The following is a 17,198-nucleotide window of genomic DNA, read 5'->3' as shown; positions in this document are numbered from 1 at the left end:
GAGGCCCATCCCCTTATCCCATCACCTAAATCTTCTCAAGGAATTTCCTGACTGTCATCCTCACTACAGACCTGTAGTTTCTAATTTTCCCAGGTTCCTAATTGCTGTGTCTCCCAGGTCAAGACCTCAGTACCCCTCTGTTCACCCCAGCCCCAAGGCCCCGGCTCTGATAGTCCTGAGAAGGGGTTGGTGGAGACTGGGTTTCCAAACCACTATCCTCTGAGAGTTTTCAAATATCCATTGTCTGAAAACATCTTAGACCCCATCCAGATCTTTCTATCCCTAGCCTGTGCCTCTCTTTACTAGGAAGTCATGCTGGTGTCTACCTGCAGGCCTCACTGCAGCTCTGTCTTGCTGCTCTTCTGCTGACAATGGCCCATCAGTGATCTTCATCCTTCCTGCCATTTGCAGAGACATTCCCAGGATCCGTGTTCAGGGGACAATGGAAGAAAGACGGTCCTGGGCACCCCAGCTCCCACTGGCCTCAGTGCTCCTCTGGGCTTCATCCCTCGCCACTTCCGACCAAAGGGGGCAGGCAGCACAACAGTCAAGATTGTCCTGAAGGAGAAACATAAGAAAGGTGGGGACGGAACCTCCTCTGATCCCTGAGGTGGGAAAAGGGGGCCCCGACTGCTCCCACCTCCCACCCCCGCACCCCCACCCCCCACTCAGTGGTCCCCTGATCTCAACTTGGCCATGAGCTTGTGGATTCACAAAATATCAAAACTGAAGGTGTCCTTAAGGGCATCAGGTCTAAGCCCCCATCTCACAGATGAGGACCCTGAAGTTCAGAGTACTGAGTGAGAGCCAGAACCAGTCCTAGAACCAGAACTATGTGTCAGCACAACATTTTTCGAGCCTCTGCCATGTCTTTGCTGGGAATTGAGGGGCACAGAACAGAGAGATGAAAAATGGTCCCTGTCCTCGAGGGGCTCCAGACATGCAAATAAATACTCTAATATAAGGAAGTGGTGAGGGAAAGTTTTTGACAAAGAAAGGAGGGAGCAGAGCTAGGCTGCAGCAAGATGGTCAGGATGCAGCAGGGAAGGAGGCCAAGTGGGCAATTGTGGCAGCAGAGGGGGAGGAAAGCAGGCTTACTGCGGGGGACCGCCCCCTGCCCCCGACCGGTGGAGCAGGAGGAGCTGCTGTCCCAGCCCCTTTTGTACAGATGGGACACTGAGGCTAAGAAAGGGGAAGGGACCTGCCAGAGCTCACACAGCCAGGTAAGTGTCCGAACTTGATTTCAGCTCTCCTCCCACCAGACATGCTGTGATGGGCAGGGGGAGTACTCTCCCTCTTCAGCAAGAACTTTCTGGGCATGTGTCAGCTCTGAGTGCTGAAACAGGGGAGAAGTCAGGGACAGGGGGCCAGGTCTGCAGCTGGCCTCAGCTTTACAAGCAGTGTGGCTGGGCCAGACTGGTGGAGCAGGGGGCTCCCCAAGGCCCCGCCCCCACCCATCACTGGACTCTGGCCCAGGTCTGAGGCACTGACCCTCCTCCCTTCCTGCCCTCCTTGGCCTAGCCTGCGTGCACAGTGGGAAGACATACTCCCATGGGGAGGTGTGGCACCCAGCTTTCCGCTCCTTTGGACCCCTGCCCTGCATCTTGTGCACCTGTCAGGACGGCCGCCAGGACTGCCAGCGGGTGACCTGCCCCACTGAGTATCCCTGCCATCACCCTGAGAAAGTGGCCGGGAAGTGCTGCAAGATTTGCCCAGGTACAAAGAGATGCTGGAGGCAGGGAGGGCACTGCCCTGAGTGGGCCCTGGGTCCCTGTCCCCAGGGCACAGATACTTGGAACATCTCTGACACAGATGGGGCAATGGACTCAGAGCCATAGGATGCAGGGTTTTTAGATGCACTCGAGTGGAAAATGCCAGACTCACAAAATATTAGACTTATGGAATATCTAATGTTATAGTGACAGATTCAGAGGCTCTCAGTCAAAGACACAGAATCAAATAATGTTCTGGGTTCTTTGAAATCATAAAATCATAGGATGTTAGGCCTTTTAGGAGGAATAGTCAATGTTTACTGTGCACTTACCATGTGCCAAGCAGGCATTTTACATGTGGGAGTTCATGTACTCCTCACCACAAATGGACAGGGCAGGTATCTTTGTCTCCATTTTACAGACCAAGAAAATAAGTGCCCTGTGCAAGGTCACACAGCTCAAATGACAGTTGGAATCCCAACCCAAGTCTGTCTTACTCCAAAGACAATGCTCTTGACCACTGTTGTCTTCCTTTAACCTTCATCTACATATGGGTAAACTGAGACCCAGAGAAAAGAAGGGACTTTCTAAAGTCACAGAGCAAAGTAGTCGTGGAGCTGGAATTAGAACTCAGGCTTCCAGACTTGCCAGCTGAGTTCCTCTAACGCTGTCATGTGACCCTAGGATTAATAAGTGTGCAGAAGAAAACATCAGAGTATCTCATTGGGAGGAACAGCCTGTGATTGTCAACAGTAGCTGTTGTGAGGAACAGGCCCATTCCCTCAATCCTGGAAGGAGAGCAGGTGGGGTAGAAGGTGCGGGCTGTGTTGTGCCTTTACCACTTCTGGTTAGAGGGCTGGGTTGGCAAAACAAAAAGGAGAGGAATGGGGAGGAAAAAAGGGGAAGGAAATGTGTGTCGAGAATCTACCGGCACCAGGTATTGTCCTGTGATTTCACCTAGTTCAATTAATCCTCATCTCTCAGCTGTTTTACAAATGAGATCACAGAGTGGCTGCAATCATCTTAAGTCTGCACCTACCCCAGGCTTTGACGTCAGGAAATGTGAGTCTACGTTAGCTTGCTTACCGACGGACTTCCCTAACTTACTGTTGTGAGCTTAGACAAGTTACTTTCCTTTCGGAGCCTCAGACAGAGTTGATGAAAAATGCTTTATAAATTGTAAATCAACATCCAAACAAAATCCAAATATAAGGGGTCACTATTATTTTTCAGAGTAATATGCTATTGGGACAGGGTTAGGGACAGAGCATGACAGAATGGCACCTGGAAGAAAACGAGGGGTGGGGCTTCAATTTGGATTCTCTTGGAGACTGGCTGTGGTTCACTGCTGGGCTCCCTCACAAACACGCTTGATCTTGGGCTCTGCCACTGGAACCCAGTCCATTTCCTCTTAAAAATATGGAGACTGTAGCCTTACAACTCTTAGCGGGACATCTCTAAGAGTTTTATAACTAGGAAGAATTTAGAAGGAAGTGTGTATGTTTAGGGACTTAGTCCTTTAGTCCCTGAAAAATAGGGAATGTTGGTACATGGAAAGTTCCAGGAAATGTCCTTGGAATTCCAACATGTCCAGGCTTTAGGACTGGATCCAACCACTGTCGCCATCACCGCTCCCCGCTACACCCTTACGGTCCCCTCCACCACTACAGTCACACCATCACCTCCACCACCCTCCGTCACAACCATGATCATCACTATTGCCATCATCACCTCAACCCCTCCCAAACCTTTCACTCCATGTATGGTCATGAGAATCTGTGTTTGGTGATGTGGGTGACTCAAAAGACTTGGAGGACATGGCTCCTGGCCTTCACCCCGTGGGTCTCTTTTAGAGAAGAACATACCCAAGTGAGACAGTTACAAGGCAATGCGTGTCAGTGAGACTAAGGGCATGAGTGGGAGGCATAAGCAAGAAGGGCTTTAAAGGCCGCGAGTGGAGAAAAAACAGGGTAGGCTAAGCTGTTCCAGGTCGGCTGCCTGGAGAAGGTGGACGGTGAGCTGAGCCCAGAAGGATGAGAAGGTTTTAATATGCTAATCAATGGGAAGTGTATGGGAGAAATGCCCCATCTCTTTCCCAGGGGTACCAGAACTTTCCCAAAGACCTTAAAGACCGGAGGGGGGCTGTCAGACCAGGGCCCAGCTTCCTGAGCATACCAGACAGGGGTCGGGAGGAGGGGTACAGAATGTTCACAGCTCCTTGTCTTTCCCAGAGGACAAGGCAGACCCTGGCCACGGTGAGATCAGTGCTACCAGGTGTCCAAAGGTGCCAGGCCGGGTCCTCGTCCACACATCAGTGTCTCCAAGCCCAGACAACCTACATCGCTTTGCCCTCGAGCATGAGGCCTCTGAGCAGGTGGAGATCTACCTCTGGAAGCTGGTAAAAGGTGAGCATGGGCCCACTCCCAGTCGGGCTTACCTCTGGCCTGTCCCCCTTATCAGGGGCCTCCGGGGCCTATTTTGTTGATCAGGTGCCTCTAGCCCAGGAAGACCTGCCTCTGGCTACCCTTCCAGATTTGAGTCTCTGATTCCAAGGTAGAGGGAGACGGAGGTTCTGTCTGTGATTCTCTGGCAGTTCTGATAAGCTCATCCAGGGCCTCCCAGTGCTCCCTCTCCTGGGGGGAAGGGGTTGTTGCACTTGCAAGGAGCCAGGACTGGGTAATGCCTACAACCGAAGCAAAGGCCTATCAGTAGAACTTCAGCACTCTGTGAGACGCAGATCCTTTCAGGCAGAAGGACATCCACAGCCTCCTCAAAGCAGGAGGGCCTTCAGGCTCATTTAGCCTTTTCTATTGGGTGGAGTCTATCCCTCTATGTGAGAATATATGTCTCATTCTGTGAGAAACTCGCCCAATCCAACAAGATGCTCCTATCACCGGCTGAAGGTGAAGAGGAGTTTTCATTGATGAGGAAATTGCTGAGAATTTGGTTTTCTGGGCACTTCTTGCCAAATATAGATCCCCTGGGTAGAGCAAAACAAACTAAACCCTTTAAGTGGGGATTAGCTGTAAGGTCACTTTTCTCTACTGATGGGTCTTGCTGAAATGGGTGGGGGTGGAAGAGGGAATGATAATAACAATGATAATGATAATGACAACCAATGTGTGAAGCACTTGAGAGTTTACAAAGTGCTTTCACATTCATTATCTCATTTGATCCTCAATGATCCTGAGAGTTAGGTATTATTATCCCCATTTTACAGATGAGGAAACTGAGGCTCAGAGAGGTGAAGTGCCTGGCCCAAGGCCACACAGCCAGTAAGTGGAGGATGGGAGCTAGAGCCCATGTCTTGTGACGTCAGATGCGGCTCTTTCCCTGCTCTACTCTGCCTCCTGTCCTAGGAGGAATGGACGAAGAAAGCGGAGCTGTTCAGCCTGGAGAAGAGAAGACTCAGGGGGACAGGACTGCTGGCTTCATGGCTCTGAAGGACTGCCCCAGGAAGGGGGAGCTGTTGTGTTCTGAGTGAACAACAAACAGGGGCTTTGGAATCAGACAGAACTGAGTTCGAATTCTGGCTCTGCTATTTCTTAACTGTGTGGCCTTGGGCAATCACTTGACCTCTCTGGGCCTCAATTTTTTCTTCTGTTAATTGGAGAGGAGGGTGTTTGGAGGATTAGATGAAATCACATAGGTACAGCCCCGACTTATAGTAGGTGCTAACGACGTTAGTATCCTCATCCCACATCCTCTTAGAATTGTAGAGAAGCACATTTCCACCAATGAGAGGAAGCACTTTGTCATACCTTGACAGTTTCTGTCAAAGAAGGGAGGGAGCAATCTCCATTCACAGGAGTGTGCAAGCAGTGGCTGGGTGGGCGTTTTGCCACAGCTGAGGAGTTAGCTTCAGTAACCCTTATAATTATTTTATGCCTTGAAACTCCATCAGCCCCTGGACAAGTGCTGGTTTACTCCAGACCTCCCCTCACCCCCAGCAAGGACTGGGACCCCAGGGAGTAGTAAGCCCCAGCCTCTGTCTTTGGGAGCCCAGGACTTAGTGACTGGGGTGCAGTAGGAGCTCACCAGGAGCTGAGTTGTTCAGGCTGGAAGGCTTCGTGGAGGAGGGGCCTGCAGCTGGTTAGGAGTTAGGAAGGCAAGAGGAACACATTGCAGGCAGAGGTGGCAGCGACAGCCTCAGACTGGCCCAAGAGCCGGTGCTGACATACCCCGTGCTCTGTGATTGGTGTGGAGCTCGCCCTATGCATAATGTGTTTCATTTCATCCATATAAGAAACCTGAGGCATATGTATTAATGCACCATTTTGCAGATAAAACGGAGTCTGAGAGGTAAAATGACTTGCTCAAAGTCACACAGTTTATTTAAGCAGTAAAGCAAAGATTCAAACCCAGGTCTGACTGTCCCCAGTGCCATCTCCACGGAGGTGACGTAATGCTTTCAGAGAGGGACCTGAGGAAGGTCAAGGTGTGCCCAGGATGGCGCAGACCGGAGAGTTGTAGCTCAAGGCCGGTCTCGTTATGACCAGGCCCAGCAGAAAAAGAACAGGTGGTGGGGACTCTTCAACTTCACAATGCCAGGCTGTACCATCCTGTCACTAGCAAACACCTTCTCTCCATCTCCTGACCCCCTGGGCGGCCAAATTGCCTCATTAGCCTCTCTGTTACCTCCCTGTCCCAGACTGCGGGCGTCAAAACAAACACTCCAAGGGCTGACTATCAGTGGGAAACCCTGTTTCCTCACCCAGAGGAGCAGAAACAGCAGGCCTTGGGGGCAGGGAGAGGAAGGGGAGAATTGGCCTGGAGACAAAGGCACCAGGTGGACACCAAAACCTGGGCTAAGTGAGGCCACATCACCGTGGAGCCAGCCTCAGGCCCCAGAGGCTTGGCTTAGTGTTAAGAGCCTTTTAGATTCTGGAGTTTCAGAGTAGAAGGGACCTCAGGGGTCTCAATTCCAGCCCCTGTCTAGGAAGGAAGCCCCCCTACAGCCTCCCTGATGGTCTCTAGCCCCTGACGGCACATACCCCACTCCATCTCCACTGTGGATGGCTCCACTGAGAAAGGGTTTGTTTTCACATTGAGCTGAGCCTGCCCTATCTCCTGGGACTCACCTGCCAGTGCCGTCTCTGCCCTGGGGGTCCACAGAGCCCAGCTGCCCTCAGACCTGGCATGCCCTCAAAAGGCATGACCATGCCCCTCAGGCTAGCTCTTGATTCCAAGTCCAAGAGCTCAGTCATTAGGATCGTGCTTTATAGGCTATAGTACAAAGACCCTCCCTCATCCTGTCATCTCTCCAATCTGTGTTCTGGGGTATGTGCCGTATCAGGCCTGGGCGGAAGAACCATCTGAGGTTTGTGATGTAGCCTGGGCCTTTGGAGTGAGTCTCTCCCATATCCTGGTCCTTGGCATCTGGGCTGGAGGGTCCTGAGAACAATGCTGGACATTCCCAGCCTCCTGGACCTTAGTGCTGCCCATTCTCCTCTGTGGGATCCTACTCAGATTTCCACAAGCAAGGCCAATTCTTCGTTTTCTTGAGGGCTGTGCTGGCCTAGCAGAGACCTTGCTGTCACATCTGTTCTTTCTGGCCACAGACCCTGGTGCTAACAGCTGGTGCAACCTCCCAGCCCATGTACTCAGGGCCTCAGTGCCATGCGTGGTGCCTGTGGCTAGCTCCCCATGGGATGCAAACATCAGGAGATCCAGATGATACCTTGTTCCTCTCTAGGGCCTGGCCTAGATTGGGTACACATATATTTACTTATCCATCCATTCATCTAGGGATTCATTCATTCATGTATTCATTCACTTATTCGTTCATTCATTTCTCCTACATGCCTAATGTGGGCCAGGCTCAGGGGAGCCAGAGAGGAAAGCCTTCCATGAGTAACCAGTCTAGTAGGGGAGGCAAGAATAGACACAAGGAGAGGACATTAGAAATAGGCCCAATCACAAACACAAGCTAAGAGCTGTGGGTGCCCCAAGGAAGGGAAATCAAGGAAGACTTCCCAGCTAAAGCTCAGAGAATGAGCAGGAGTTTACCTGATAGCAGCAGGACAAACGGAAGTCAATAGGAAAAGGATTTGTAGCAAAGGGGGCAGCCTATGTACAGGCTTGGGCCCCTCAAAGACTTTAAGTAGTTGGTTAGAGCTGGTGCACAGGAAGGCCTCTCAGGGGTTGGGCAAACAGAGCCCTACCACTCTGACACTTGATGCTCTTTGGAGTCTGATAAACACACCTACTGATTTCTATCACACATTCTGTGCCCAAAAAACAGCCTGACCTGTCCACACAGGCCCCCTCCCCACCCCCATACACACACACATTGTGGACAGGTGAGTAGTGTGAGAGCAGGATGCTGAGGGTGACAGGTGCAGGGTCAGCAGGGAGGTGATGGGAGGTCAGGGAAAGGGAATGACAGGTAACGTATGTTTTCGAATGACTGCAGTTAGGATCACAGACTGGAGGGGGAGTAAAAGGGGCCAGAAGTCTAGTGTAGTGACCCAGGCAAGATGTGATGGGGCCCGGATGGGGAGAGTGGCAGTGGAGATGGGAGGATAGATTCAAAACCTTTAGGAAATTTAGTCTACAGGGTTTGATGTCTGGTCAGAATAGGGGAGGGGAGGGCGGAGACTAGGTCCAGTCTAGGTCCAAGTCACCCTGTTTCACTGACCGCATGGCCCTACCTTTCCTGCTCATGCCCTTGCCTCTGCCCTCAGGAATCTTCCACTTGATTCAGATCAAGAAAGTCAGGAAGCAAGACTTCCAGAAAGAGGCACAGAACTTCCGGCTACTCCCCAGCACCCATGAAGGTGAGACGTCGGGCTGAGGACTGGGGCCTGGGAAAAGAGCCCGGCCAGAGGCCAGGGCCTCATGAGGAGTTCCAGGCTGCTGGTGCTGGGAGGGGGGCAGGGTGGTTGTCAGCCACAGACGTCAGTTCCCGGCACAGGAATCCAGTGGGCGTCTGGGCCAGAGATTTCTCAACTCAGGGAGCTTGGGAGCGGGAAGGTGAAGCAGAACCATCTGGATTTGGTCCTGGGAGTGAGGGAGACAGGACTGTGGAGGAGGGAGGCCTGAGCCCTCAAGCCCCAATGCTGCCTACCCACGCTGTATTGGAACATTTCCCGCTGAAACCCTCCTAACCACTTTCCTTCTGATGCCCTTAACTTGCTCTACGGTATCCCAGGGAAGACGGATCCAGGTGGGGCTTTAAGTGGGGGAGAGGAAGTCACAGACGGGAGTGTCACTAACAGGTGTTAGGAAGCCAGCCCAGCCCCCAGATGCTGGTTGGTTGAAGTTGGGGTCACGTGCCAGAACTGATTGGGATGTGGGGTTATGATGGAAATATCCATCCCCTTCCTCCTATGCGCTCCAAACTCAGGCCCTCACCGTTCTTCTTGTCCCAAGTTTTTCCCACCCCAGTCACTCTGCCTCTTTTGTGCACATGCATGCACCCCTGCACACACACATACACACCCCCCCCAGGCCCCCCCGCCCCACACACACCCCTCTGCTTTTCTCCATGCAGGTCACTGGAACATTTTCCTAGCCCAGACCCCGGAGCTGAAGGTCACAGCCAGTCCAGACAAAGCAACCAAGACCTTATAATAAAGACCTAAACAGTTGCAGATATGAGCTTTATCATTTTTGTTGTTATATATTAATAAATAACAAGCTGCATTACCCCTCAATCCTGCCTGCTGAGTTTTATGTCCAGTCCCCGCATGTTCCCACAGGGACTACAAGGCGGGCCTGCCCATCCCCATTTTGCAGGGCTAGAGACTGAGATGCAGCCGAGGCAGAGACCGGCCCTGTCCTCATGGTGAATTGTTACCGGAGCCAGGGCTAGCTCCCCCAGCCTCACTGCCCAGGCTTTTGTCTGCTGCCCGTGGCCTCCCCCCTGCTCTGTACTGCTTCTGTCCCTGGCCCCCCAGCTATGGCTCCTCCTGCTTTTATGGGCGGCCCCCCTCCTGGAGCTCATTGGCACTGAGCCTAGGAAAGGGACTGCCTCTAGATAGCCAGTGGAGGGGGAAATGGAGCCTCAAAGCACTTTGCCAGCAAATCTTCCAGGGATCCTTACGATTGTCAGCCCCATTCTACAATGAGGACACTGAATTTAGGGAGCAGCAGTAATTTGCCTGAAGCCACAGAGCAGGGCAGTGGCAGAGGTAAAACTGGTGCCGGGTCTCTTGCTCCAGGCTAGCCCTCCCCCCCGGGTCCGCCGTGACCAATGTCATAAACCCAAATATTCTCACCTCCGAGGATTTCCAAGACTTGGCAGTCAAATTGCCAACCCCGGCACCACCACCTGGGAAGAAAGCCTAACAGTTACGATGAAAGACAACATTAATAATTTATCCTGCCTACATGTACAATTACTTGCAATTTCAAAGATGTTTTAATGCTCATGATTCCACTTAAGGTGAACGAACAGTGTAGGAATCACCCGCACCTTAGAGAGAAGGAAACAGAGGATCAGGATCGGCCAGTGACTTCCCTCAAAACTTCACAGTGACAACAGGTGAGGCCAGGACTAGACCTCAGCCTACGGACTCCCAGACCCATGGTCTTGCTCCAGGACAGAGCTGCCCTTCACCCCAAGCCTGTGGGAAGCTGTGGAGAGGTGATGTAAAGTGGCCTATGGGCTGGAGTTCTGCCACCTGTAGTCACTTGGAGGGCTCTGACTATTGTTTCCAGAGCCTTGCTCTTTGTACCCGGGTGTCTGAGGGAGGCCTGGGAAGTCTGCTAAGCAGCCTATCACTGCTGCCCTCACTGAGCAGGGACCAATGTCGTACTGCCCAAACTCCCCCTGCGAGCTCCCACGGGCCTGGTTTGAGAGTCTGGGGTTTGAGGAACATGGCTGGAATCTCCCCCTCCTCCCCTGAGTAGGAAGACGTTAGCTCTTCACAGCTTCCACCTGTCCATCCAAGAGGCAACAGCATTCTGGCCTTGCTCGCTCACCATGTAGGGTTAGCTCGGAACTCCGGGACGATGAACTCTGAGCATCTCACATTTAAAGCGCAGGAATCTGAACGCTCAGCCATTTACGTGGTGAACTCTGTCAGCCATCAACTTGGCTCAGGTGTCTCTTCTCAGGAAAGTTTTCCTGGATACCCCCACCCCCGCCCCTGCACAATGGCCCCTCCCCTCTGCTGGAGAATGGGGTTGGAGGCAGGACTCTGTAATCAGAAGTGGCTCTGGGCCTCAGCACAGGAATGGACTTCCCTGTATACTTTCCCTGGTATTGCAGGCCAACTGCCTTCCTGGTTTCTTTGAGGGGCTTATCCGAAGCCTGTGTGGTTCACCCCAAACCTTTTCCGCCATGGGAGACACGTTCAGCATATCAGCATCTCCTCCTTTGGGTCCAGACGTTTCTGAGTGTGCACACACAAGGCTTGCCTTGGGAACCGCTCAGCAGCTTTCTGGTGGTTTTACACCCCTCTGACTTGTTGTCTTCCCCTTTCGTGTGTTCGTTCGTGAAACACTTGCTAAGCTGCTCTGCGATAGGACATTATGCTAGACGACCCACACAGTGTAAGGAACCAACCCGGCTCTGCCTGTCCTTAGGGAGCCAAAGTCTTGAGGAGGAGATGGGGCATCACAACACCTTGTCACCTGCTGTGACAACAGGGCCATGGGGAGCACAAGCTTGCCCAGACTGAGGACGCTTCAGCAGGCTCTGAAGGATGAGGAGGATGTGAAGAAAAGGTGGAGGGAGGGAGACGGTGCAGGGAGAGACATGCATGGAAGATGTAAAAAAGCATGTCATAGGGAGAATCACCAACAGCTCACTGGACAGCTTGAGGCAGAGCTAAGGGAGGTGAGGCTGAAGACCCAGCTGAGAAGCTCTGGCTTCATCCGAGGGCAGCCACGAGCCATGGAAGGGTTTCAGTGCCTGGGTCAGGTCTGTGGGTTAGCAAGCTGGCTCTGGTTGCTGGGTGAAGACCAGCATGGCCAAGCGAGGCAGACACCAGGTACGAGGCTGTTGTGAGAGTCCTTGTGAGGGATGACGACGGCCTGGGCAGGAGAGAGGCGGTGGGGCTAGAAGGGAAGGCCACACTAATGACGCTAATGGAGGACTGGATGAGGGAGAAGAAGGAGGGTAGGGCACAGCTGTGTTTCACATGGGGCCTGGGGAAGAACTCAGAAGATTCAGCTGAGCACACGTTGAGTCTCAGGAGATACCCCTAGCTCGTGGGGTATATTATGGATCTGGGAGAAGGCTCGGCCAGAGACAGGGGTTTGGGAGCCATTGGCCTGCAGGTGGTAACTGAAGCCAGGAGGTGGGTGGCACCAGCCTGGGAGAGACTGTAGAGTGAAGAGAAGAGACAGATGAGCATCAGCAAAGGAACCACCGTGGAGGCAAGAGGGAAGCCAAGAGGGTATGGTGGCGGAGAGTTCAATCACACAAGGCCTGGAAGGGTCTCCCTCTGCCCTCAGGGGTGAGGGGGCTTCTGGTGCCTGTGGAAATGGGCAATGTCAGGAGAGCTGGGAGGCAGGAACAGGTTTTGGGAGGCTGAGGTGGTGTCAGGGAGGCGGCGAAACAGACAAGTCTTTGAAGAACCTTGGTGGTAAAGGAGAGGGGAGAAGCAGAGCAGTGGCTGGCAGTGGACATGGATGGAAGAAGCAGGTTTCTCAGATGGAAGAGATGTAAGTGAGTCTTGGTGATGATCCCTTATCACCTCCTCACAGGACAGGGGAAAGGAGAAGGAACAAGAGAGTGGAAGAAGGGAGGTTTAAGGACAAGTTAAAATCTACTCTGCCTCAGCCACTAACTAACTCACTGTGTAACCCTGCTGGTCTCCCCGTGTGTGTGATGACAGAGAAGGAAATGGTGGTCTTCCAGGACTACCCAGCTTTCCACTCATGAGGCTCCCAGAGATCCCAGCAGGGAGTCCTACTTGGTGGCCAGGCTAGGCACAGGCTGGGCTCTGGATGCAAGAGTGACGTCCCCTCCCCCATGCCCGGCCATGAGATAACAAGGCACATTCAGGTCTGTTGTTTCATCTGATCCTTAGGACAACCCAGTGAGATGGGGACTGTCAACCATATTAAGAGATGAGGAAACTGAGGCACATACAGGGAGAGGAAATGACCTAACCAAGATCACATACTGGTAAATGGAGGGGTTGGATTCTAGCTAAGTCTGTCATTCTGTACCCTGATGGATCCCAGAACACTGGAAGTGCCAGGTCCTGGGCTGGGGCAGGTGCAGCTGACCTGGGATCAGAGCCTCCACCTTCCCAGGTAGCTTCCTGGCCCCCAAACCTGATAGTCCAATTATGATGCCAAGCCTGGCCTCCGGGTTTCCTCCTCTTCCAGTAGCTATGAAGCCACCTCCCCCTGTCCCCCCACGAACCCTGGGCTCTGGGAAATGGCCGTATTTCTGAGAAACAGGACGTGGCCTGTGGTTTGGGGCTGGCTTGGGGGTAAGGGAAGGCCTGGGGCCCCACCAGGCACAATGGCATCTCTCGGCAGGGCAGGCCCAGCCACCCCCTTCCCCTCACCCTGGTCTCTGGAAGACACCCTGCCTGCCTTCTCCTCCTGTAAGGCCAGTTTATAGAAGATGAACAGGAGGTATTGCAGGAGGCTGACTGAAGTTGGAAGGGGGTGGGGTGGCATGGATTTCTGAGTACAGAAAGTTATCTCAGACCTTCTAGAGTGGGAATTAGGACCTGGATCTCTGGCCCCAGCTCAAGGCTGCTTGAATGACCATATGACATCAGAGGTCTTTCCCCAATCCTACCTTTATCACCTCTGGCACAAAACAGAGCCACAAGATTTGCCCAAAGTCCAACAGCAACCTACAGTTGGGCTCTAATGGAGCCCGCAGGGTCTGACTCCCACATTCACTCCCCTCTCCGTGCCCCATTATGTTGGGGCTAGGGGTGGAATCAGCCTTCCTATCAGCTCCCTTGCTGCCAGCAACCCCCTCCCCTTCCCCTTCCCCTTCCCAGCAAGTCTTACCCACCAACCCAGAATGATCTTTCAGAAACACAAATCTTACCCTGTTTCCTTCATTAAGCCCCTTCTTCGATACCTTCCCTCCTGGACCCCTGAAGATCTAGTTCTTGCTGCCTTTTTGCCCCCAATTCCCCCATCATCTGTCCCAGCAGCACTCCAGGGTCCAGTTTGCTGCCCTACCTGACCCAGGTGGGATGGATCTGGGCTCCAAGAAGACCTGAGGCACAGACTCTGACACCATCACGACATTCTGTTGACCCCTGCATACCAATCTGTTCTTCCCAACCAACTCTTTCAAGAAGCAGACAGCACACTGCACTGCTCAGGTGCCTATTAGCTCTCAATCAGACAGGGTACAAAGGATCTGCCCTTCCAATTCCTATAGAAAGATTCTGGGGGAACAACTCTGGTTGGTTCATCTTGGGTACATAGATGGTGGTCTGGGCTGAGGTATCAGAATCATGACTGGAGTTGGGGGGGTGGGGAGCAGTTCCCTCAAATGAGGAGGTGGCACCCACACACAGTCACTACAGGGATCCCTGTTCCCAGTCACCACCACTACAATTTTGGATCACTTCTTAAACCAGTGTCCTTGCTTCCACACCTTAAACATGCTATTCCCTCTTTCTGGAGTGCCTTTCCTTAGTCCCTTCCTGCAGTATTCCAGCTTATGCTCCAAGTCCTCCTCAGAAAAAGCCCTCACTGGGCCTCCCTGCTGCCCCAACATCATATGCCCTTCGGTAACCAAACTCATGCTTTTGTATTGCAATGATGTGTTCCTGAGCCCTTCTCCCACTGGACAGTAAGCTGCTTGAGCCAGAGACCACGTGGTGGTTATCTTTCCATCCCCAGCCCCTGGTCCACAGGAGGCATTCAGTGTATGCTTATTGAAGAAGGAAATGAGGGAAGGAAGAATGGCATTAATGGTGAAGACAACAGTGAGATGTGGCTGACTCCTGACATATAGCAGGTGCTCAGTAAGTGGTTGTTGAGCCCTTGAGTGATCACCACTACCATTCTCACCACCATTACCACTGCCACCACCACCAGGGCCGCACCTCACATTGTAGGGTCCAGGAAGGAAAACAAATGGGGCCTACACATCACACCCTACATGTTTAAAAGTTACAAATCAAACTAATAAACTATTAAATAAATACATTCTATCTTTCTACCTTGACAAATAAACCTTCTTAATGACTTAAAAGCCCAACTTCAAATCTAAAATTGTCTGACCTCTTCTTTGCCAGAACATGGAAACACATGGAGAGCTGACCTTTGGCCCCTGACTTCCTCCTTTCAGTCCACCTTGCTTCTTATTTCAACTCTGTCCTGTAGTGTGAAGGGCCTCGTACACACAGGTGTAGACACCCCAGTCTGCAAGTCTTTGATGTTTTTAAAACACGTCCAGAATGCTTTTATACTCCTCCCATTGAGAAGTCTGGCCCATGTCCTCTCCCCTTATATCTGGGTGGGCTCTGACTCATTTTAGCCAATAGAATGAAGCAGAAATTATTCTGGGTGACTTCCAAGCCTGGGCCACAAATGGTGATGCAGCTACTGGCTGTTTAATGAGATACTTGCCCTTCGCATCTGGAACCACTAGGCAAGAAGTCTAACTAACTCTGAGGTCACCATGCTGTGAGGAAGCCCAAGCACCTGGAGAACACACAGCGATACTCCAGTCAACAGCCCCAGCTGAGCTCCCTGCCGACTACTAGCATGATCTGATATATGGATAAACAGATGATTTCAGCCCCCAGTCACTGAGACTTCTCCGTGGAGGCCCAGACATCATGGAGCAGACAAAACCATTCCCATTGTGCCCTGCTCAGCTGACCCACAGAATTCATAAGCATTAAAAAAACAACCGTCTTAAGCTGCTCAGTTTGGGGGTACTTTGTTACCTAGGGATAGTAACTGAAAAATGTCCAAGCTTCATCCAAGCCCACCTCCCTTCTCCCCACTTTCTGGACAAACTATCCCTCTGGCTTAAAGAACAGACTTGGAGAAGAGGACTATGCAGTCCTGGAAGCAGACTTGGGCTGTTTGGGTAGAGAATTCTAGGACCCTGGGTTCCCAGAGTGTGGGGAAGGAGGGGGGGCACATATCCTCTTGAACCAATGGACTCCTTGTGCTATGGGGAGGGGTGCAGCTGGAAGAAGGTCAGAGAGGGGCCTGGGTCTGAGAGTGGTGCTGGCCTCCACCATCCCCCACCACCACTATCACCACCCACTACTACCAGCACGGGTAATGCAACTGTCCTGTGTGTCCCACCGTGCCCTCAGAAAGACCCCGGTCTGGTGAGGGAGAAAGAGACATCAACAATGGCGATTGAGTGACACGTGCTTTGACAGAAGAAAGCACAGGGGCCATGAGAGACCATGACGGAGGAGAGGAGTATCAGAGAAAGTGTCCTGGAAGAGGGGGCACCCAAAATGCAGGTTTTAAAGAAGTAGCCAGAAGAAGTGGGGGAATCATGTTCCAGCCCTGGGAAACACATTCAGAAGCCTGGAGACGAGTCATACATCTGGGGAAGGGCGAGCAGATCAGGCCGACGCGAGAGTTGCACTGGCCCAGTGCAGGCAGGGTGGTACAGGCAGCAGGGGATTGGCGGGTGGCACAGACAGTCTCCAGAGAGAAACCAGAGAGGCAGGCAGAGGCCAGCTCTCCTAGGGCCCTCAGAACAGGGCCGATGTGCAGGAAGGATGTGCTGGCATTGCTGTCAATGTTGGTGCCTGTTCTGATTGCCCAGGGCCCATCCCAAACCAGTAGTTACTCTGAATATCACTCCCCAGCCTCCACCCAACCCCCATCCCCGCCCTTTTTCTTGAGCCTGGAAGGATTTTCAGCGGGGATATAATTCAATCAGATGTGTGTTTTACAAAGATCTGTCAGGCTTCTGTGGGAGAAAGACTTAGAGGGAGCCAAGAACGGGAGCTGAGAAATCTATGAGTAAGCCATCACAGCTACCAGTGAGAGGTGATGGCAGTCTGGACTAGGGCGTGGCAACACATGGAGAGAAATTGATGGAGTTACTCTTTAGAGGGCTGAAGCAACAGAAGCAAGGGTAAACCTGACATGGTCCCTGCCTTCCATGAGCTCAACAGAGAAACAGCAGAAAAAAAAAGGCATGGACATACCGAGCAATTAAAATCTGCTCAGTGAATCCTCCCCATGAATGTCAGAGGCAGGTACCAGTATTCTTTTGCAAATGAGGAAGAGTGATGCTGTGGCAGATACTCTTGGGTGCCCACCCAGTAGTCATTCCCTTACCTCCTCTGTGCTAACAGAACCCCACTGGACAGGTGCTCAGCACCTGGGGTGAACTACTGAATGACCTAAGCAAACCTTAGCAACCCACTCTCCTCTGCTGGTGACTGGTCTAGGGCTGGGTATGTGATCCAACCTGGTGGGTTGTGGAAGGGGGGATTTTCCTCCTCAAAGGAGAGAGTCCTGTGAAGAGAAAGTCTTTTTGCTACCGCCCTGTTTTGCTTCTTGCTTCAGATGCCATCGGCTAAGGACGTGAGATATGGAGCTGCGGCAGCCATCTTG

At 52.3% G+C, this 17,198-nt stretch overlaps 1 protein-coding gene across 5 annotated transcripts in view; it reads left to right on the top strand.

The window, feature by feature from the left end:
- Positions 1-9,370, top strand: part of CHRDL2 (chordin like 2) — a 32,665-nt gene extending 23,295 nt beyond the window's left edge. For 2 of the 5 annotated variants that reach the window (XM_019449825.2, XM_053900089.1), the window contains exons 7-11: positions 412-580; positions 1,522-1,716; positions 3,944-4,117; positions 8,399-8,491; positions 9,208-9,370. In XM_019449825.2, the coding sequence (XP_019305370.1) occupies positions 412-580; positions 1,522-1,716; positions 3,944-4,117; positions 8,399-8,491; positions 9,208-9,287 (711 nt within the window). In that variant the 3' untranslated portion in view covers positions 9,288-9,370. Of the gene's footprint in view, positions 1-411; positions 581-1,521; positions 1,717-3,943; positions 4,118-4,932; positions 4,988-8,398; positions 8,492-9,207 lie in introns of all 5 variants that reach the window. The other 3 variants (XM_053900087.1, XM_019449824.2, XM_053900088.1) reach the window with 3 other exon arrangements.
- Positions 9,371-17,198: the final 7,828 nt, after the last annotated feature.

This window comes from Panthera pardus, unplaced genomic scaffold, assembly GCF_024362965.1.
Source record: "Panthera pardus isolate Hobbes unplaced genomic scaffold, ASM2436296v1 HiC_scaffold_12, whole genome shotgun sequence".
NCBI lineage: Eukaryota > Metazoa > Chordata > Mammalia > Carnivora > Felidae > Panthera > Panthera pardus.
The sequence above is the reverse complement of the archived record's forward strand: the minus strand, read 5'-3'. Positions and strand labels throughout refer to the sequence as shown.